This window comes from Aythya ferina (genome assembly GCF_964211825.1).
Source record: "Aythya ferina genome assembly, chromosome: 20".
Taxonomy (NCBI): Eukaryota; Metazoa; Chordata; class Aves; order Anseriformes; family Anatidae; genus Aythya; species Aythya ferina.
Genome location: NC_140318.1, coordinates 996,992 through 1,015,000, shown reverse-complemented (window position 1 = coordinate 1,015,000; position 18,009 = coordinate 996,992). Strand labels below are relative to the sequence as shown.

Sequence of the window (18,009 nt, the reverse complement as noted above, 5' to 3'; positions counted from 1 at the left end):
AGAAGATTCACATTTCATAGACATTAGTCACATAAGCTTTCCATCCTGCCCACAGGAGAGCGGGCGAGATTGATGCGTGCTCCTTGCCGCCCGTAGCACCGCTCCTGAAACACGGACGGGAACGCATCTTAGGGGAAGGGGGGACACAGAAGGGTTAAGCGACAAATTGGGCTGGGCCATTCGACTTGAAAAAATTCCAAAAATCAAATGAAACAGTCTACATGTGAATTTATGCAGAGCCATCTTAACATTGCAACCACTCTATGCTCCGGAATGACAAGATAAATTGTAATGGCTCCTTCAGAGACATTACAATGTATTTTGTCAAAGACCCCTGTGTTAATGTCTCTATACTATGGATTATCATAATGTATCATGTCAAACTCTCATGCTGCAGTACTTCAAAGATACACTGAGATATGTCAAACTTTTTGGTGCACTTAAAAGCATCTTGAAACACGGTGGCGTGGCAGTGCCTGACAGCAAGGCAGGAGCACTGCACCGGCACAGGCTGCCTGCAGCTGAAAGCAAACCTGCCCCCGATGGGTGGGAGTGGAGGGGGGGTCCCGAGGGGCCGAGGCGAGCGCGGTGCAGCTCGGAGGAGGCAGCCTGCCCCTGTCACTGCGCCATGCACCGCAGAGCAGCGGGACCAGGCTGTTACACTGCACAGCTCGTGGCTGGGTGCCTGGGCACCTCCACACCCCTGGGGGATTACGAACCGGGGACGTGGGGACAAGGTGACAGGGGACACCCAGAAGCTGTCACGAACCCAAATAGTGCAGCAGGGTCACAGCCAGCAGGGCTGTATGGGAGGAACCCTGGGGAGCCCCCTCACTGCTTTGCTCCCAGCGAGTGCAGGCAGGTAATTAATGCTGCCCCTAACGAAACGCTGCCCCATGAAAGGGAGAGGCCTCCTCTCCTGAGACATTTCCAACACCGCGGTGCACTGTGCGCTCCCCGCCGTCATCTCCCAAAGCAAGCCCGTGTTTTAATGGGGGATATGGAGACTCACCTCTCCCAGAACGGACAGTATTTTATACTGCTGTTTTTCAAGTACGGTGCTATTACAAGAAGCTTTAGCACCAACCGATGCACTAAACTGGCAGCAATCAGAAATTCAGAAACAACAGAAAGAACATGTTAACCTCATCCCTACATCTCCTGTGAAATGTTCTTAAATCACTTGATAAAGATGAAGACACACAAGAAACCTCTGCCAGGTTCCACTGCCTCTGCATTCCCAGTTCCCTGCTTGCCTCAAACTGTCCCTAACCTCGCTGCCTGCATTTAGTTACTGTTGAAATGGAAGGCTTAATGTCCACCTTACATGGCTTTTCTGAGGCTGTCTTCTCAGATTGCGTACACCCAAATTAAAAGTATTAGAAAGCAAATTAGCGACCTGCCAGATCATATCCAGGGGAAAAAACTGTCACCACAACTGAAAACGTGAACACCTTGGCAGTGTGTAAAATTGCTGGAGTATGAACTGCTGCAGCTGAAGCAAGCTGAACAGTGGGCTTTTGCACTGGAAGCATCTCAGATCCTCTGCGTATCACATAACCTCTGCTGATTTTGTTTTATGAAGCTTTGTGAATGGATTCAGGTTTACAGAATTTCTACAGTTGCTGCTCTTGGGAGAGGAGCCAGGAACTCCACCATCAAAACAGATCATCTGTCTAAAGATGGCAAGACACTCAGACCCCTGAGGGTGCACTGGATAATAGCAGTAATATCAGTAACAACAGAGAGAAATGCCCTGCAGGGAAAAACCTGACTGCAGAGCTTGGCATATTGCTCTCACCCCGCAGCTCTGTGAGGATGTCTGCGAGACTGCCGGAATTCAGCAAGGAGAAAAGAGCCATCTCCACCAGCTGATTGGGGGAAAAATCGTAAAAATATTTTCCACATGCAAGCAGCTGTGAATAAACCTGTCAAATATTTACAGGCCTGTCAGGGTATTTGTAATGGAGATCACACTGTGGCTTTTGAATGTAAAAGCTTCTGCTTGGGAAGACAATCAAGTAAAGTGGATGCTCCAGGACTATTATTTAGCCCAAGAGCCGATCCAGCAATTTGGCTCTGAAGGCAGAGGCCACTCTGTCCTGGGTGGAGCAGATCCCTATGCCAGAAACAGACTCCTTCACATCAGGGCTTGCAGAGGACACGGAGATTCACTTTGTAACGACCTCTGCATTTTGCTAATAGCTTACCTAATCAAAGAAGATTTACTTTGTGAAAGAAAAAAAAAAAAAAAAGCAAAAAAAGCTGAAGTTGTTTGTGGGATAGACAAGGCTTGAGGTAAGAACCTGCCTGAACTGCAAAGCTCAGCTGAGAGGCAGGCAGCCCCCTGAGCCCATCACAGGGGTTTAATTACTGGAGAAGCAGGGTAGAAACTCCATGAAGGGAGAGCAGAGAAAGAGCAGCCCAGAGGAAGTGTGTGGTTCTGCCGCTGGTCCCCAAGCCAGGGACAGAGCAACACATGACAGCTAAACAAGAACTGTCATGATTTATTTTCCAGCATCCTGACAGATCCACCCTGCCTGCAGAGCATGTGCCTGGAGCCAGAAGGGGGCTGAAGCTCTGGTGGGCACAGGAGCTGCCTGCAGGTCAGCACAGCCGGTGCCTGCTGCCTGCCCACCCTGCACAGCCACCAAGGCTTCAGCACTATGATGGGTGCCACCAGGACACCTTCTGAGGCCAGCCTCCCACCACCTTTATTCATTAAGAGCTGTATTCATACAGTTTGTACTCAGCAGCACCTGCCAGCAGCCTGGCGTGCCTGGGGCTGTACATGCAGAGTGCAGGGTGACCCACGGTGCTGAATTCTAAGCGCAACGCAGGTAACAGTAAGGTAGGCCTGGTTCAGGTGAGCCTGTGTTTTCAGACATCTCCTGGAGAGAACTGCAGACACTGTGCAGTTGATGTTATTCTCACAGAAATTGTTTTGAAATCCCTAAAAATGAAGTTACACTGTGAGGACTTATGGTGCTGGACAGAGGAACATCCTATACAGGCATAAGCATTCCGTGCAGCTGTGTGTCCGTTTGTTTATCCGTATCAGCTCTCTCATCTCCATCCAGAGGAGGAAGGGGACTTCCCAGCCAGGGCTGGCCTGTTCTCATCTCTGCTCAGACTGCTTGTGTAGCACAGTCACACAAAACGTCAAATCACAGACCTTAAGAAAGTATGAGCGGTGCTTTCTGCCTGCAGAAATTGAATAAAAAGCAAAAGCAGTATCAAGCACTACGTAATCCTACACTTTAAGATGGCCACTGTGGTGCTTTGGAAGTCAGAGTCATGGAACTGATTTCACAGTCTCCATTTGACGGTCATTCAGAAAATTCACATATTTTCCAGTCTGGAAACAGCAGAGCTGTGTTTTAAAACCAGGTTGAGTGTAGAGGTTGTACTTTTGTTCATATACTTGAATTATTAGGAAATACTGAGCTACATCTGTAACTTGGTCAGCTCTCCTAACAGAAATTCCTGATTTTCAAATGCTGAAAGAGATGAGCAGTAATAAAACGGCAGGGACCAGAAGCATGAGCCTGAACTTAAGTTAGAAAGCTGAAACAGTAAGTCCTATCCAAAAGGGACTCTTGTAAGCAGTAGAGATATGTAAAAATGACTTAGTAATATCACAATACAGAAATGCTGCATGTAGCAGTTTCTTAAAATATTTAAGAAGATCATATTCGAGAACAAAATAATTTTCTGTATTTTCTTGATAAAACAACAACACATAAAGTTAACTCCATTGCAGAAATGTCCCCTTATTACTTAATGTACTATATACTGCTTAATGAAAGTTCTTAATTGTTATACAATTAATTACATACACAGAGGCCCCAATTACATTTTCCAATAAGACATTGGCTTTGGTACAGGTCTAAAGGCACTAAACCAATTTTAATATATTAAGACCAATTTCCCTTGAATACTAATTACTATCTAATGATAAAATGAGAAAGAAGAACTTTCCAGAAGTAAGATGGCAAGTACAAAACTAAATTAGCCATGAATACTTTGTTACTACGCATAAAAGCATTTCACATTACAAAGTGCAAGCTTTTAGTTTAAAGATAAATCTTAGTGCAAGTTAAATAGTTCTAAATATTGGAAGCAGTTTGTTAGTTTGAATGCTATTAGTAAAAGTTGGATAGGTAGAAGATTTCTCCATGTATATTTTTAATAATGGAAAGTTTTCTGTTTCATTTAGTACATGGAAATATAAACTTTCTGTTTGCCTAACGGAAGATGGCAGCTATTCTACTAGTATATGTTTGGCATCTTATATATGTGTATATATTATATTAATTTATGGTATGAGACTATGAAGAGTGCATTTTAAAAAATAGTTAATGTAACAGTTTTTTTCCTAAGTGGCATATTTTAACTAAAATAATTTAAATAAAAACAAAATGCACAAAATATTTCATTTTGATGTTACAATTTTCAAGTTATTTCTTTACAGCACAACATTGTTATTATTTCCATTTAATGCCATGTCAAAAGATAGCTCCTTAAGCACTACAAAATCTAGTTTTTCAGTTTGCGTAGGGGAAACTAGGCTATGTACAACGCATGAATTATGACTGATCTTACATCCTGCACTGTCCTTGAATATGTACGTCTGTAGAGAGTTCACTGCACGGGTGTTTCCCATATATCCTGAGCAGGGACAATGGAAGATGACTTGAAGTTCACGCACTTTTGGGGGGAGAAACTGTAAGCAGAAGACTTCTCCTGCGTTCTTTATTGGAGTTTGGTGTCAGTTCAGAGAATGCTCAGTTACAGCATGGCAGAGAAGGTGCAAACATTTATTATTTTGCCTAGAGTACTGTCAGCACCAAGCAAACCAAAACAGTGACTTGCTTTTGAACTGCCCAAAATGTCTGTTTTGCCTTCACTTTCAAACACACACAAAACCCACGCGGAGGACAAAAAGCCACTCACCCACTACCTGCATAATGACGCTGCAGCAGCCTGACGAGAAGGCAGCACAGGGAGGCTGTCGAGGCTCGGCCCCAGGCACGTCCAGCTAGTGGTAACCCCTGTCCCAGCAGGGGCTCCAGGCCACAATCTTGGAAGAGCTCTGATGATTTGCTTAACACAGGCCAGGACAGCTCACGAATTAACAGTACTTTTGACTCTACAGCCTCAGGGATCTATCTTGCACCCTTCCTAAGCTGTCTTCTGCACAGAAGCTTGTGTTCATGTGTGTGTGCTGCCTAGCCTAGAAGGCCAGTGGCTGCTGCACAAGAACTTTGGCAAAAGGTGAGTGTTCCCTCAACGTTCTGACTGGTGTTTACTTTGAGACCAAGCCTCCGAGGCTCTCCTGCACCTGCCAGGGCTACAGATTTGGGACTGATGCAGAGCAGAATGAATTGCTGCTGCTAAACTGCTTACAAACTTCCAACAGCTTTATAATCAAAGTAATGATGCAACATGAACCTAGTAACCCATGAGAAGTAAAAGCATCAATAAGAATACCTGCAAACCACAACAGGGATTCTTCCACAGATTATGAAAATAGGTTAAAATGCAGTGCATGATACCTACTTTTAATTATGGAGTCTGCACACAAAAATGCTATTTTTGATCACATATGCAAAAACCTAAGAAAATATTGGAAGTACACATCTTTTCACAGACTAAAAATCAATACAAAAACAATAGCTGGGATGCTGTTGTCAGGGAATTCTGGCCTTTGAAAGAGCGTGACTGGAGGTTAAAATTGCTCCATTTCTTCATGCACAGCACAAACCTCTTCTACTTTTCACATCATTCTCTCCTGCAGTTTCTTAGAACCACTCTATGAAGAAATGAAGCAGGAGTGCCAAGAATATTTTGGGAGCAAGTTCGATACTTCCCAGAATGGCAGCCAAAACTATGAGTGCTTAATCTCAGCTCCAGCACTGACGTACCACCACAGAGCTCAATGCAGCTGTCTCATTTTGCTATACCTTACGCAAGAGCAGAGTCTATCGCTTGCCACTGGAGTTAGGAGTTACTTCAGTGATGCTCTGCTGTCTTTCCAGAATAAAATATGAAATGCTGTATCAGAAAAGCATAAATGAAAGGGTCTAATCTTTGCAAGAAAGAAAAAAAAAATATGCTTCTTGAAATGGACTCTTACTATGACTGTTTGCAGCAAATACTCCAAGCATGGTCTTGACTGAGACCATAAATGCCATCAGTTTCCTCATTAGTACTATCAAAATTTTGACAGCTAATGTACAAGACCAAAAGAGTACGACTGTTGGAAAGAATGATGGATGGAGCAAAATGAAACGGAGGACAAACCCAAATCTATGTTAAATGTCCATTTTGTAAGTTTCATATTATTTCTTGCAAAGGAATAAATTAGGAAATAATGTTAGGACCATTAAAATAGTAACAGTAAAAATGTTTCAGAGTAGCTGGAGAGATGACTATTTGTCTACCTTTTAAAAAATTATCATACTACTCTAGTTATAGCTTCATGGTTAATTTCTTTAAATTCAATTAAAAAAAATATATCAGTGCCTTCTACAGCAGTATTGACATGGCAAAATATATTGCAGACCAATCACTTTATTCACTAAATAGTGTCTGCAACAGAAAAATCTTCGTATTTCCAGTGTTTTTCAGGGTTGGTCATAACTTTACAGAGCAGAGTTTAACAGAAAAAAAGATTAATCATGAAGTGATAAACAGGATGCAGACTATTTACTAAAAGGTATGAAAAATCCATCATTTCCCTCTGGAATATTCTTTTGGCACAACAGAGAAATGCCTCAGGAAAGAGTCTCATCAAAACTTACTTGCCCAGACAGTACAGCTTGTATTCCAAAATACATAACTTATGTGAGTTTAAGCAATTTACAAGAGCAAAAGTGAAAAGGGCAAACGTACTGTTCTCTCGGACAAGGCAGAATTCCAAAGTGCTCTGGCTCTCCAAGGTACAGTCTAAATCTACTGGGACATTAGGTTCACTCTGCTTCTCCAGCCGATACTGAGGACCTGAAACATAAAGTAACTTGTAAAATCATCTGTTTTCTAACAAAGTGATGGCTTATCACGTTTGACTAATATGAGATTACTCACACCCTAGAAGTAAGGCAGGTAGGTGCTTATGTTCTAAAGCTCTTATCCAAAGGGAAGAGTCCTATCATGAAAAGGTGGAGGATGGTGTGCAAGAAAACAAAATATTCCAGACATCTATAGCACTCCAGCAATGCTACCCACCATGTTCCAAACAAATTCCAACCAACATTTCTGTATTATTCCTATGCTAAATAGCACAGATTGTTAATTAATAATTCTGTATTAAATACCCTGCCCATGCTGCAAGACAGGGGCATTGCCTGTTGTAAGAAATTCCTACCCAGATCTTGGTGTGCAACTAAGCTGTATTATTTGGGCGTTTTTCCTTATGCAGAAAGCACGATGTGTTGCTGCCCTCTGCTCTGCCCTCTCTGTAGCTCTACATACAGAAAACATGTTCATTTTCAGGAGCAAAAACATTGCTCCTGATGCTGGAGAAAAGGAATCCGTTTCTTTGCTACAGGGTGGGAAAGGACCCCAACAAAGACAAGTTGTAAGTTAATTTATATTTAAAACCTGGTGTAGGTTGTAGGTAACAGAATCAATGACAGCAAAACCTCCTTGCTTTGTCCATTTGTTAAATACAGCTTCCCAAATTCCTAAACACCCAAACATTGAACGATACCCAGAAATGGCAAAGCCAGCAGAACTGCTGTTTCTGATCTGAACTGCTGTGTTGCTGGCACCTGTTCCTGAACCCACCGCTCCAGCTGCTGCTACCACAGATGAACCGCCGGGTTCAGCAGGGCCTTCAGGCCACGACCAGTGGGGCTGGGGATCTGCTGGTGCCAGCAGCGCACGGTGCGCCCCACTCCCTGCCTCATCATGGCAACTCTCCTGTGTTTCCCAAGCTCTTGTTATTCCACTTCTATTTCCCCATCCCAAAAACGTATACAGTATGTTAATGAAATGAAGAAGCGGAATTGCCCCTCTCAGAAACACTGGTGTCTGCACAGGTCACACCTGAGACCTGTCTGGTGAGACGAGCACATCGCTGCCCTAAGATGCACTCCTAGGTATTACGCTATCGCCTACCCCTCTGACCCATTTCTACTCATCCAACATTGTTCATTAGCTTGGTAAATAGTTCTTCATCTGATAAATTGCTTTGCACAGGTTGTGTCAAGCCTGTATTAACTGTCAGTTAGTACAGTAACAGAACTACAGGCCAAAACCAGGAAATACTGCGAAACACAGAAAAAAGTAAAAATGGACTTCTAGACAGTCCCTACTCTTAAACAACGTATCTTAAACGTGTGCACACATTCACACAACCTGTACCTCACAACAGCTGAAAAACGTTAGGCTGATTCTGCAAGGAGTTTTACTACCGGACTCTTCTCACAAGTTCACATGATGTAACTGCAGCAGAAATATGACATGATTCAAGGGTCTCCTAACAACACTGCTCTGGGAATTCCAACAGAATTTCAGGTTATAACGCCAAAGCTGGGTTTTATGGGTTTCTGTAACTGTAGGCAAATGCTCTGCAGGGCTGTAGGAGAAGCCCTGGGGAGCATGGCAGAGGGTGGCAGTAGGACGCCCCGCGGGGCCGCGAGCTCCTCGCACACTGAGTGCCAGACCGGGCCGCAGCCAGCCGCTGCTGCTACGCTCCACAACAAGCAGGGAGCGGGTACGTCAGCGTGGAGGTTACCAGGGCAAAACACCCAGAAGACAAAGCTAATGAATGAGAACTCCCGTTCTAGTCCTGTGATTTTGTCACCAATTCTTGGAGAGAGAAAAACTGTTGCTGCATAAAAGCAAGCAGGGCGTGGATAAACAAACGTGCAGGCGCACAGAGAGGCAGGAAAGAACCACGACAGCTGTTTGAAACAAGCCACAACACGGTGAGAGAAGAGTGGCTGTACTCTCAAGCACAGTCTTTGGTCAAAAGCTCACAGAGACTTGCTCAGGGCACCAGAGGCACCCCGGCCCTGGGGTGGGTGCAGAGCGGCCTGGGCACCTCTCTGCAGGGCCACGCTGCCGGCACAGCGGGCTGCGCGGGGGAGCACACACCAACCCTGTGCTGCAGATACTCCTGGCAGCAGCCTTTTCCCTCATCTCAGCTTATTTTAATGTACCGGCAGACCAGCAGCTGCTGAGAATCGGGGTGTCCCCACCACCGTGCACCCCTTCCCCAAAAGCCCTGTTCAGCCACCCACACCGTTTGTGTCTGGTTCCTGCTTACAGGTACCTATTGTGCTTTATTATTTCGAGATACCCCTTACAGCAGGGGAAGGCTTATCAGGAATTAAAACCAGACAACAGAACAAACCCCAATAACTCATCCATAGCATCATTTTCCTATGGAACAACACAAATGTGTCCCAGGAAGAATCAGGGAGTATAATCAAATTAAGCGGCTCTCTTACAAAAGGCGAATGGCCATCCGCATAACAACAAACCAATTCTGTTGCCATTTAAGCAGCAAAGCCTTCAGAATGGGGTTTTGAAAGCACGACCCATCAGTTCTAATTTTTAAAACTTATCCTTTCAGTCAAGACTAGAAAAAGGCCCATTCCAACTTTTATCTTCACTACAAAGTGCTGTTATCTTGGGCTGATGTCAGGAGCTCTATCTCTCTTTCTGCTGACAAGCAGAGACGAGAGAGATAAGATTGGGAACGAATCTCACTTCTCTGAGTAAATAAATAATCAATACTCATCTAAATGTAAATGAGAAAGTATCCCCCTCTGATAACAGGGCTCTTATCAAACAGCCAATTTTCTACAGACATTTGGCCTCAACCAAATCACCATCATTCAGCCCCAGCCTAATGGCTAAAAATCGTAACTAAATTGAACCGATCACCAGAGATCAACTAAGTTCAGCCATGGCTACTACAGGTTCAAATGTTTGGAATGCAATTTTTCCCCCATTAACTTTCAATAGCAATGAAGAATACCACGGTCAGGGGTTGAATCTGCACAATAAACAAATACTAACACTTAAAAAGAGAAGGAGGCTTTAAGGAAAACCCCGAACAAAAGCCATCCCCGTCTGCAAACAAGTTAGTAGGATAGAATAACAATTATAGAAAGACTTACCTCAATATTTAATGTTTGTGGAGGTCAAACCTAACCTTAACTAACCAGACCAGTATAAACAAAAACCTCAAATGGTTTAAAACAGAACCTGTATTTCTACAGTGTTAGTCTCTGCAACAAAACACACTATGTCCTGCTCAGCCCTTATCTTTACCTTGTTCTCATGAGCTCCTGAATTCTCACAAAGTCCCAGCTCCAGCTATACTCTTTTGTCAACCATTTTCACACCCTTTGTCATCCATGCATCTGTTCAAAACATTTTTGAATTTCTGATTTCCGTAACATCGACTCCCATAATTTATTGCACCATGTGAGAAAAAGAATTCCCTTTTGTCTCAAAACATCATTGCCTACCCACTGCTTTTGGCGCCATGTAGTTCTTGTTTTATGAACAGCAATGATAAAACCCTCCCAATTCACCATCTGTATCACTTGCGCTTCATAGACTCCTCTTGTACCCAGTCATGTCTTTTCCAAACTAGAAAAGCTCTTCTCTGCTTACCATCTCCTCCTCATTTCACATCTGATCCATTTCTGCACTCATCTATTTCTGTATCTTTTAGCTCTGTTTTATCATTTTTGAGATAAAATATAATAATTAAGATGTGGGCACATCAAGATTTATGCACTGGCATAATAATGCTTTCTGTTTTGTTCTATACTTCTTTCCTAATTTCTAATGTTCAATTTGTCTTTCTGACTGCTCCTAAGCACTGAGCTGAAGTGTTCGGAGAACTATCCATGCTGACTCCAAGATACTTTTCTTGACTGATGGAAGGTAATTAGAGCCCATCATTGTATACGTATAGTTACGGTTGCTTTTCACCATGTATATTATTTTGCACTCATTGACACTGAATTCCCTCTCTCATTTTATTGTCCTGTCACTCAGCATTGTGAGATACCTCTGCAGCACTTCACAGACAGCTTTTATTTGCACTATTCTTGCTTCTTTTGTATCAACAGCACATTTTGTCACATCAGCATTCACATCCTTTTCCATGCTGCACATTAACTGAACAATGCAGGTTCCACCAGTTCCACTGGAACTCCACCAGTAACCTAGTTACTAATAACGGAGAGCCATTATTCCTATTCTTTGTTTCCTGTCTTTTAATCAATTATTAATCCATGTGAGGATCCTCCTTCTCATCCTGTGACAGCTTAATTGCTTTATGAGCCTTTGTCAAATCTTTTTGGAAATCTAAGCATGCTATATAAAACACATCAGCCTCATTCAGATGGTCTCTGGCTTCCTCAACGGCTGCTCACGTTTGCGAGGCACAACCTCCTCTACAAAGGCTGTGCAGTTTCTTTCCTCAGTGTACTGCATATGTCCATATGTTATCTTTTAGTTCTGTTTTTTGCTAAAATTTTAGTGAGCTTAGCATGGAAGCCAAGGTATGCTGGTCTCTCGTACTCTTCCAAAGAACGGGAGCTGTATTTGCTGCCACCCACACCCCTGAAAGGCCGGCAGGAGCACCACACTGCACGCCACATTTAACAGCGCAGCATTTCTGTATCCCAGCCCTCCCAGAGGCTGCTGTCCGGTCACAGTGCTCTGGTACCCTTGTGGAGTAGTTTTAAAACTTACTCTATGGGCAGAGCTCCTCAGACACCTCCATACAGAAAAGCTCTGGAATTAGGACAGTGCAGCCTCCAGAACACGGGAGCAGCTGGGAGGGGAGCAGGCTGCTGGGCTTCAGCAGAGGTAGCAAACTCGGTCTGGTTTTACAGCAGACAAAGATTGTCCCCAGTGAGTCAGCCAACACCGTGCCAGGAGCTGTGAGGCTGCCTGAACATCTGTGGTGTGAAGGATGTTAGTCTTTGGCACGTAACCCAAAACAACCCCAGAAGTTTACGCGGTGATGCTGGAGGATCTCCACGCTCCTGAGACCAGCGCCAGGCGCACCAGGAGGGGTGAGGCTCAGCACCACGCACTCGCAGCACACGAAGGGCTCTCCCTTCTGCAGCCTTCCCAAGCCCTGCTTTGCTGCTCTCCCGCATGGAGCAGCATCCCACCACCGCGAAGGGTGGCAGGCACCTGGCACTCACCTGCAAACGTCCCTGCAGCAGTGCCAGGCACTGTCTCACGTGTGCAGTTGTAATTCCAAAATAGCACACGAGAAATTCAAAATTTAAAGACTGTTTGGCAGTCACCGCCTAATGGTCATGGCAGCAGAGGCCAGGCAGACAGTAAGTAAGCAAAAATGAATGTGAGAGAGGTAAGGCAGGAAAGTAGTCAAAATAAAACATGTGATAAACATTTAATGTTGATGTCTGTGGTACTTCCCTATTTTAAGTTTCTTCTTTCACAAGGATACATGATTTACTGCCTTACTGCTGCAATCCCAGGTTTTGAAAGGGTGATTTCTTTTTAGTTTAAAGTATGTTTGTATTTATTTTTTGTTACCACTTTCTTATTATTGCTGGAAATACGCGACAGCTATTACAAGGTTATAAAAAAGAGGAAGTTTATGTATTTCTATCATTTCAAATAGTCTGTCAAAAAATATCAATTGTGCTAAATGTAAGACTGCTGGATTCCAGCTTTCACTTTGCCAGCCCATGGGTGGCACAGGGAAGAAGTGCAACAGCTCATTCTGGGCACTCATTCGATGCTGGCTGGGAGCAGGCGAACTGTGCCACCACATTGCCCTCCTTGTCTGCACTGCAACGCAGCTCCCCAGAGGTGCAGGGCAGAGCGGGTTTCCCATCAGTGTTGGACACTGACCCGTGGTTGTAGGATGGGGCAAAGATCATAAGCGAAAGAACTGAAGGAGAGGGATCAATACGTTGCAGAAAGCAAAGAAACTGAGAACACAGAGAGGTCCCAGGCCTCCTGCTGCAGGATTTTTCTTAGAACATAACAGAAGGGGCAAAGATTTCATTGTGTGCTTGGCAATGACAATAAAACAACAGAAAATATGTAAACAGTTTGAGAGGAAATAGCTGTAAAGCCAGAATGTTTACATCTCAAATCCTACTGCTATGAGGACATCTTAAATCTGTTTATCCGTTGAAAATCTCCAAAGCCCCTCAACACCTCTGAAGTGGAATAAAGATTTTATCATTACAAATGCAAATACTGTTAATAAAGATATTTGAATAGTGAAAACAAACTTTTAACAATATGCACAAGCACGAGACTTTTTCTTTTAGTCCAATCTGCTTTTTCTTAACTTGCACTGTTGTGACATTACCAAATTTTACACACAGTTATCTGCTGCTCTCCGCAGAAATACAGATGGTTTTTGTAGAAATAAACAGTCATTTATATGAAACAATTGTAAAATAGTTTATGGAAACCAGTGGTGTAATGCATTCAAATAAATGCCAGGACCGGCTGATGGAGAGCCAAGGTGTTAAATCACACTGCTTAAGAATTCAGCTGTGGGAAACAGATAGTAAATCCAGAGTGACAGAATTTCCAGTGATGGCAAAGGTTTCTGACATCTAGTCCAGTACACAAAAACTACAGCAGTTCAAACCCATTTTACTTAACACTACCTTGACAGCCAGTGAAATTAAAGAATTTAGTCAAAAGCCCCTTAAAAAGAAACAAACACACTTCATTTATGTATTGCTCTTTTGTAGAACAGAACGCGTGCAGCGTGACTAGCAGCAAACTAGTCTGCAGAATATTAACAGAAGTATTTTATTTAATGTCTACTACAGGCCTTTATTCTTTTTACGTTAGCATCACAGCTCTAAATAAAGCTGAAAACAGAAAGAAATCGTGTTTTGTCTTTAACACAACATACCAATGGCCAAACCACAACAGCCGTATTTTTTATATACATATATAAAATGTGTATTGTCAATCACAATTTCAGAGACATTGTGCAGGAACTTGTCTGTGCGGGTTAGTGACAGGGCAGTATACACGACAGCTAACACACCACGAGTCCCCTCCACGAGCTGCTACCTAAAGGACAGCACCAGTGCGAGCACCCTGAGATCCAGGCACAGAAGGCTATTTGTGAGGTACATCAGCGTAAGGGCTCTGCACTGCTGACTTGAATTATGCAGTGAGGAAGGTGCTTTTCCCCGTTAAGGGTGTATAAGCAATAGTATTGCAACAAGAGTAATATAACTACCCAGGCGGGTGCTTTGCGAGCTTCACAAAAAGCTAGCAGGATGGAGGTGGTGCCATGAATGTACCTGGTGTAAGAGCAGTATCTTCTTTCATCAGAGTGGATAAAATAAACAAAAAATCTCTACCATCCAAACATTGAGCTGTAGAATTTAAAATGTCACATAAATTACAGCTTTATTACTGATCCAGAAGAACCAATAAATGTATGATTTCAATACCAACAGCTCTAAAATAGACTCGGTCTAATATTTCACTTTCATTTCAGAGGCCAGACATGAAAAATTTTCCTCAACAATTCAGGCTGATGTCCAGACCCCATCAGCCCAAATGCACAGGACTAACGAGCTATTTCTATTCTGACAAACTATTCACAAACTTTATTCCCTGTGAGCGGCTCCACGTCCACCAGCATCCCTGCCCCCGTCACGTCAGCATCTGCACAGCATCAGTGGGCTAGCGAGAAAGGGCGCACTGAAATAAATCATTACTGCTGCAAAACAGAAGTGGAGATTGTAGGCAAAAGGAAAAACTTTCAAGCAGCCTCTGTCACACCCTCTCCAGCACAGAGGTGCTTACACCACACAACACCAATCCAAAGGAAATTTTGCTAAAGAAATAATGGGCAAATGATCTAGCCAGCTCCTCACTGCACCTGGCAATGGGACAGACACCACTGGGAGAAAGTTGTGATATTTGGGGGCTCTATGTTTAAACCTAAGCCATCTTTTTTTTTTTTTTTTTTTTTTTTTTTTTTTTTTTAAATAGATTTCCTCTTCGGTGAGAAGAGGGCAAAAAGCAGGAGAAAGTCTGGCAAAGGATCTACACATATTGATGTTTTTAAGTTTATAAATTTGTATCCTGCTAGTGTAAACAGCGTAATGCAAGGAAAAAATACTTCGAAGTATTTCCAGGTAAAGCCATTTATAACTGAGGGCAGCAAACTCTGCAGGGATGCTATAATTATCCAAAACAAAGCACTGAAAGCCAAGGAAACTCAAAACCACCATTAAGCAGAAAAGCACGCATGTAAGCACAAGGAAATACAAATTAATTGGCTCTTCACTGTCACAGATGCTGGGGCTTCCATCTCCAAAAGTCAGAGCAAACATATGCATCGCCTACTCTAACATATTTACTTTTAATTTTAAGCTCCTCGGTTATCATCATCCAATGACAAAATCAAACTTAAATGACAGTTCCTTCTAATCGTGGTTCATCTCTTAAAAATGCCTTAATCACAGGCTCGTGGTTTTACATGGTTCCTTTCATCTATTATCTCTGCATCTCTACATATGCATATTTCCAGCCATTTCTTCTTGTCCGTTATTCCCCAGACAGCTAGTTACTAATTTTCGGTAATTTAGAAACTGAAATTGAGGTGTGTACGTCCTAGAAAGTAGACTCTGTTTGAAATCTATAACGAGGCTCCAAGAGAGTGCATGCCACAACGGCCCGGGCACTGGCTTTAGACACACCGCGGGCTCCCCAGACCCGTATTTGCCTCCAGAGCTGAAGCCGACGGCCCTGGAGGGAGCCAGCACCAAACACACGGCACAGACCCACCGCCAGCCCGGGCGGCCCCGGCACGAGCAGCGCCAGCTCTGTGCTAGCAGCTGCAGGGGACAAAGGGAGCAGGGCACTGCAGCACCCAGCCCCCTGCGTGCCATCCGGACTGCTGCGCTACGCCAGGAGCACCGCCGCCACGGGCCAGGTTTAAACAAAAACCTTCAGCTTGACGGCATCCTAGCGATTTCCCTTGGGCCTGGCAGGGTACTTGACAATAAGTGGTTTTTCACACAAGTGGTGTCTTTGTATTATAGTTTTTGCTTATCTCCTGCATACGTTTTGAATAAAATGTGTTTATAAACAGTTTCAGAAGCATGTTTGAAACATGAGACTTGACATTAAAAGTGGTGCTGAAACTGCTATGTTAGAAAGTGAATTTTCAAAACAAAAACCTCAGATCTCTTTTCCCTTGTTACTCTCTGAATGAAAGATAAGCTTCATGTTTGCATCAATGCTCCTCACTTTGAGCTTCTGTTCTCGAGGTTCTGAAGGGTAACTGAACAGCCCTGTGCAAACAAATCTCAAACAGAGGAATAGCAAACTGCTACAAAACACGGTTTTGTAATAGGCTGTGCTGCTCGGCACAGCTCTGGGTTACCTGGTGATGGAACAGACCAGAGTTGCAAAGGCCAGTTAAAATAATTCCCGTGGCAGAGACTAAAATACAATAGGGAGGCTTTTATTTCTATGTTCCATCCCTGTTTCTTGAATTTTTCTCTTTATTACTCAGCTTCCTTTGGCAGTGAGATAATACACTTACCCAGATTAAGAAGATTATTTTAGACTATTTTTGGTCACTTTACACATTTTAAAGAATGCAAAAAGCAATAGTTGACAGCTGTTAGGGACTTCGGTGTTATTGTAAAGCAGCTGTTTTCATTTATAGAAAAAGCACTAGTCTTTCTGCAAGCTGAACAGAATACTAAGTTAATAACTCACTCTAACCTGCGGAAAATACAGGTCATGTCTGTGAAATGTTGGCAGAAGATATTGTTTATAACAATTAAACTTGTATAGCATTTTGTTCTTAAAAGGACTGAGCATTTCTGGTTCAGGGATGTTTACAGTTTGAAGGAGCTATTAAATAATAATCAGTAGCATGTTCATCCTGCAAAGAATTTCTACTTAAAATCAGACAAGATTAATCAGACAAGGCTTCTCTGTTCACAAGAAATTTCAAATGAAGAGAGGCTGACATGGACCAGAAACAGGCAGGATTATTCTAATGTTTCAGCATTTTACATTGTTTAGTTTTGTCTCGTTTCCTTCTAAGAACATTCAGTTGTTATAAACGGGTATCAGTGCTTCATTTGTTTGAAAACAAAGCCTCTGCACATATTCTCTTTGCATTCTTATTTATTTTACATTAGTATTTATAGTCCATTCAGTCAAGCTCTGGGGAAAAGGCCACTGGCATCCTAGAGAGTGTATTTGTTGAAGAGCAAAAGGTATGTATGAGACAGCTGAAAGGCAGGGAAGATAACTTCCAAGCGTACATATAGTTCCTGCACGTATTTAATTTGAGAATCACCATGGCATCAAGATACACAAAGCATCAAGAATGAAGTCATCATCTTCCTTATGTTCTTAAAATTGTTAGCCATGCAAACATGCTTTATAGAAAATACTGAATGTGGGTTTTAGCGCAGATATAAAAAACCTGATACGATCTACTTGCCTACCGCACGTTGTGGGATGCTGTCAGACCAAGCCTGAGCTGGGCTGTGCTACATGAACAGAAGGGTCTCTGCGTCTCCTCTTGGAACAACTCTGTTTTTCTTGGTCTAACTGAGAGCCTTCATATAAAGCAGGATTTAAAAAGTGCCTCTACCATAAGCTGAATTCCTAGTGTAAGCTGGACTAACTAGCTGGGTAACATGTAAGGACTGGTAAAAGAAAGACCAGAAGAAAGACACACCGCACTGACTGTAGAAAAATGGTTTAGCAGTAGAGCGAATCAACAGTTGTACTGATGCTGGTATTTTACAGCTACACAACATGATCTGTACATCTTCCAGGATTTTTCTGCAAAACGTGAGGGTGGGATCTTAAAAGTATGCCTAAAGTCTACTCCTTTTTAAAGTTAATATTGAGGCTAACTGACTTCTAAGGAGTAGCATTATGCTGAATACTAAACCACCCAAATCTCACCTTCTAAAAGGGCTTTTCAAGGCTCCATTATTATCTGTCCAAATTCTAGACAGCACC

General features: G+C 43.0%; 1 protein-coding gene across 4 annotated transcripts in view; it reads right to left on the bottom strand.

Annotated features, from left to right (window-relative positions):
• The window catches only part of MAPKAP1 (MAPK associated protein 1), a 102,219-nt gene that overhangs the window by 20,372 nt on the left and 63,838 nt on the right, over positions 1-18,009 (bottom strand). For 3 of the 4 annotated variants that reach the window (XM_084493690.1, XM_084493691.1, XM_084493692.1), the window contains one exon: positions 6,898-7,005. The exons of the other annotated variant lie outside the window; for it this stretch is intronic. In XM_084493690.1, the coding sequence (XP_084349816.1) occupies positions 6,898-7,005 (108 nt within the window). The remainder of the gene's footprint in view (positions 1-6,897; positions 7,006-18,009) is intronic. 4 annotated transcript variants of the gene reach the window in all.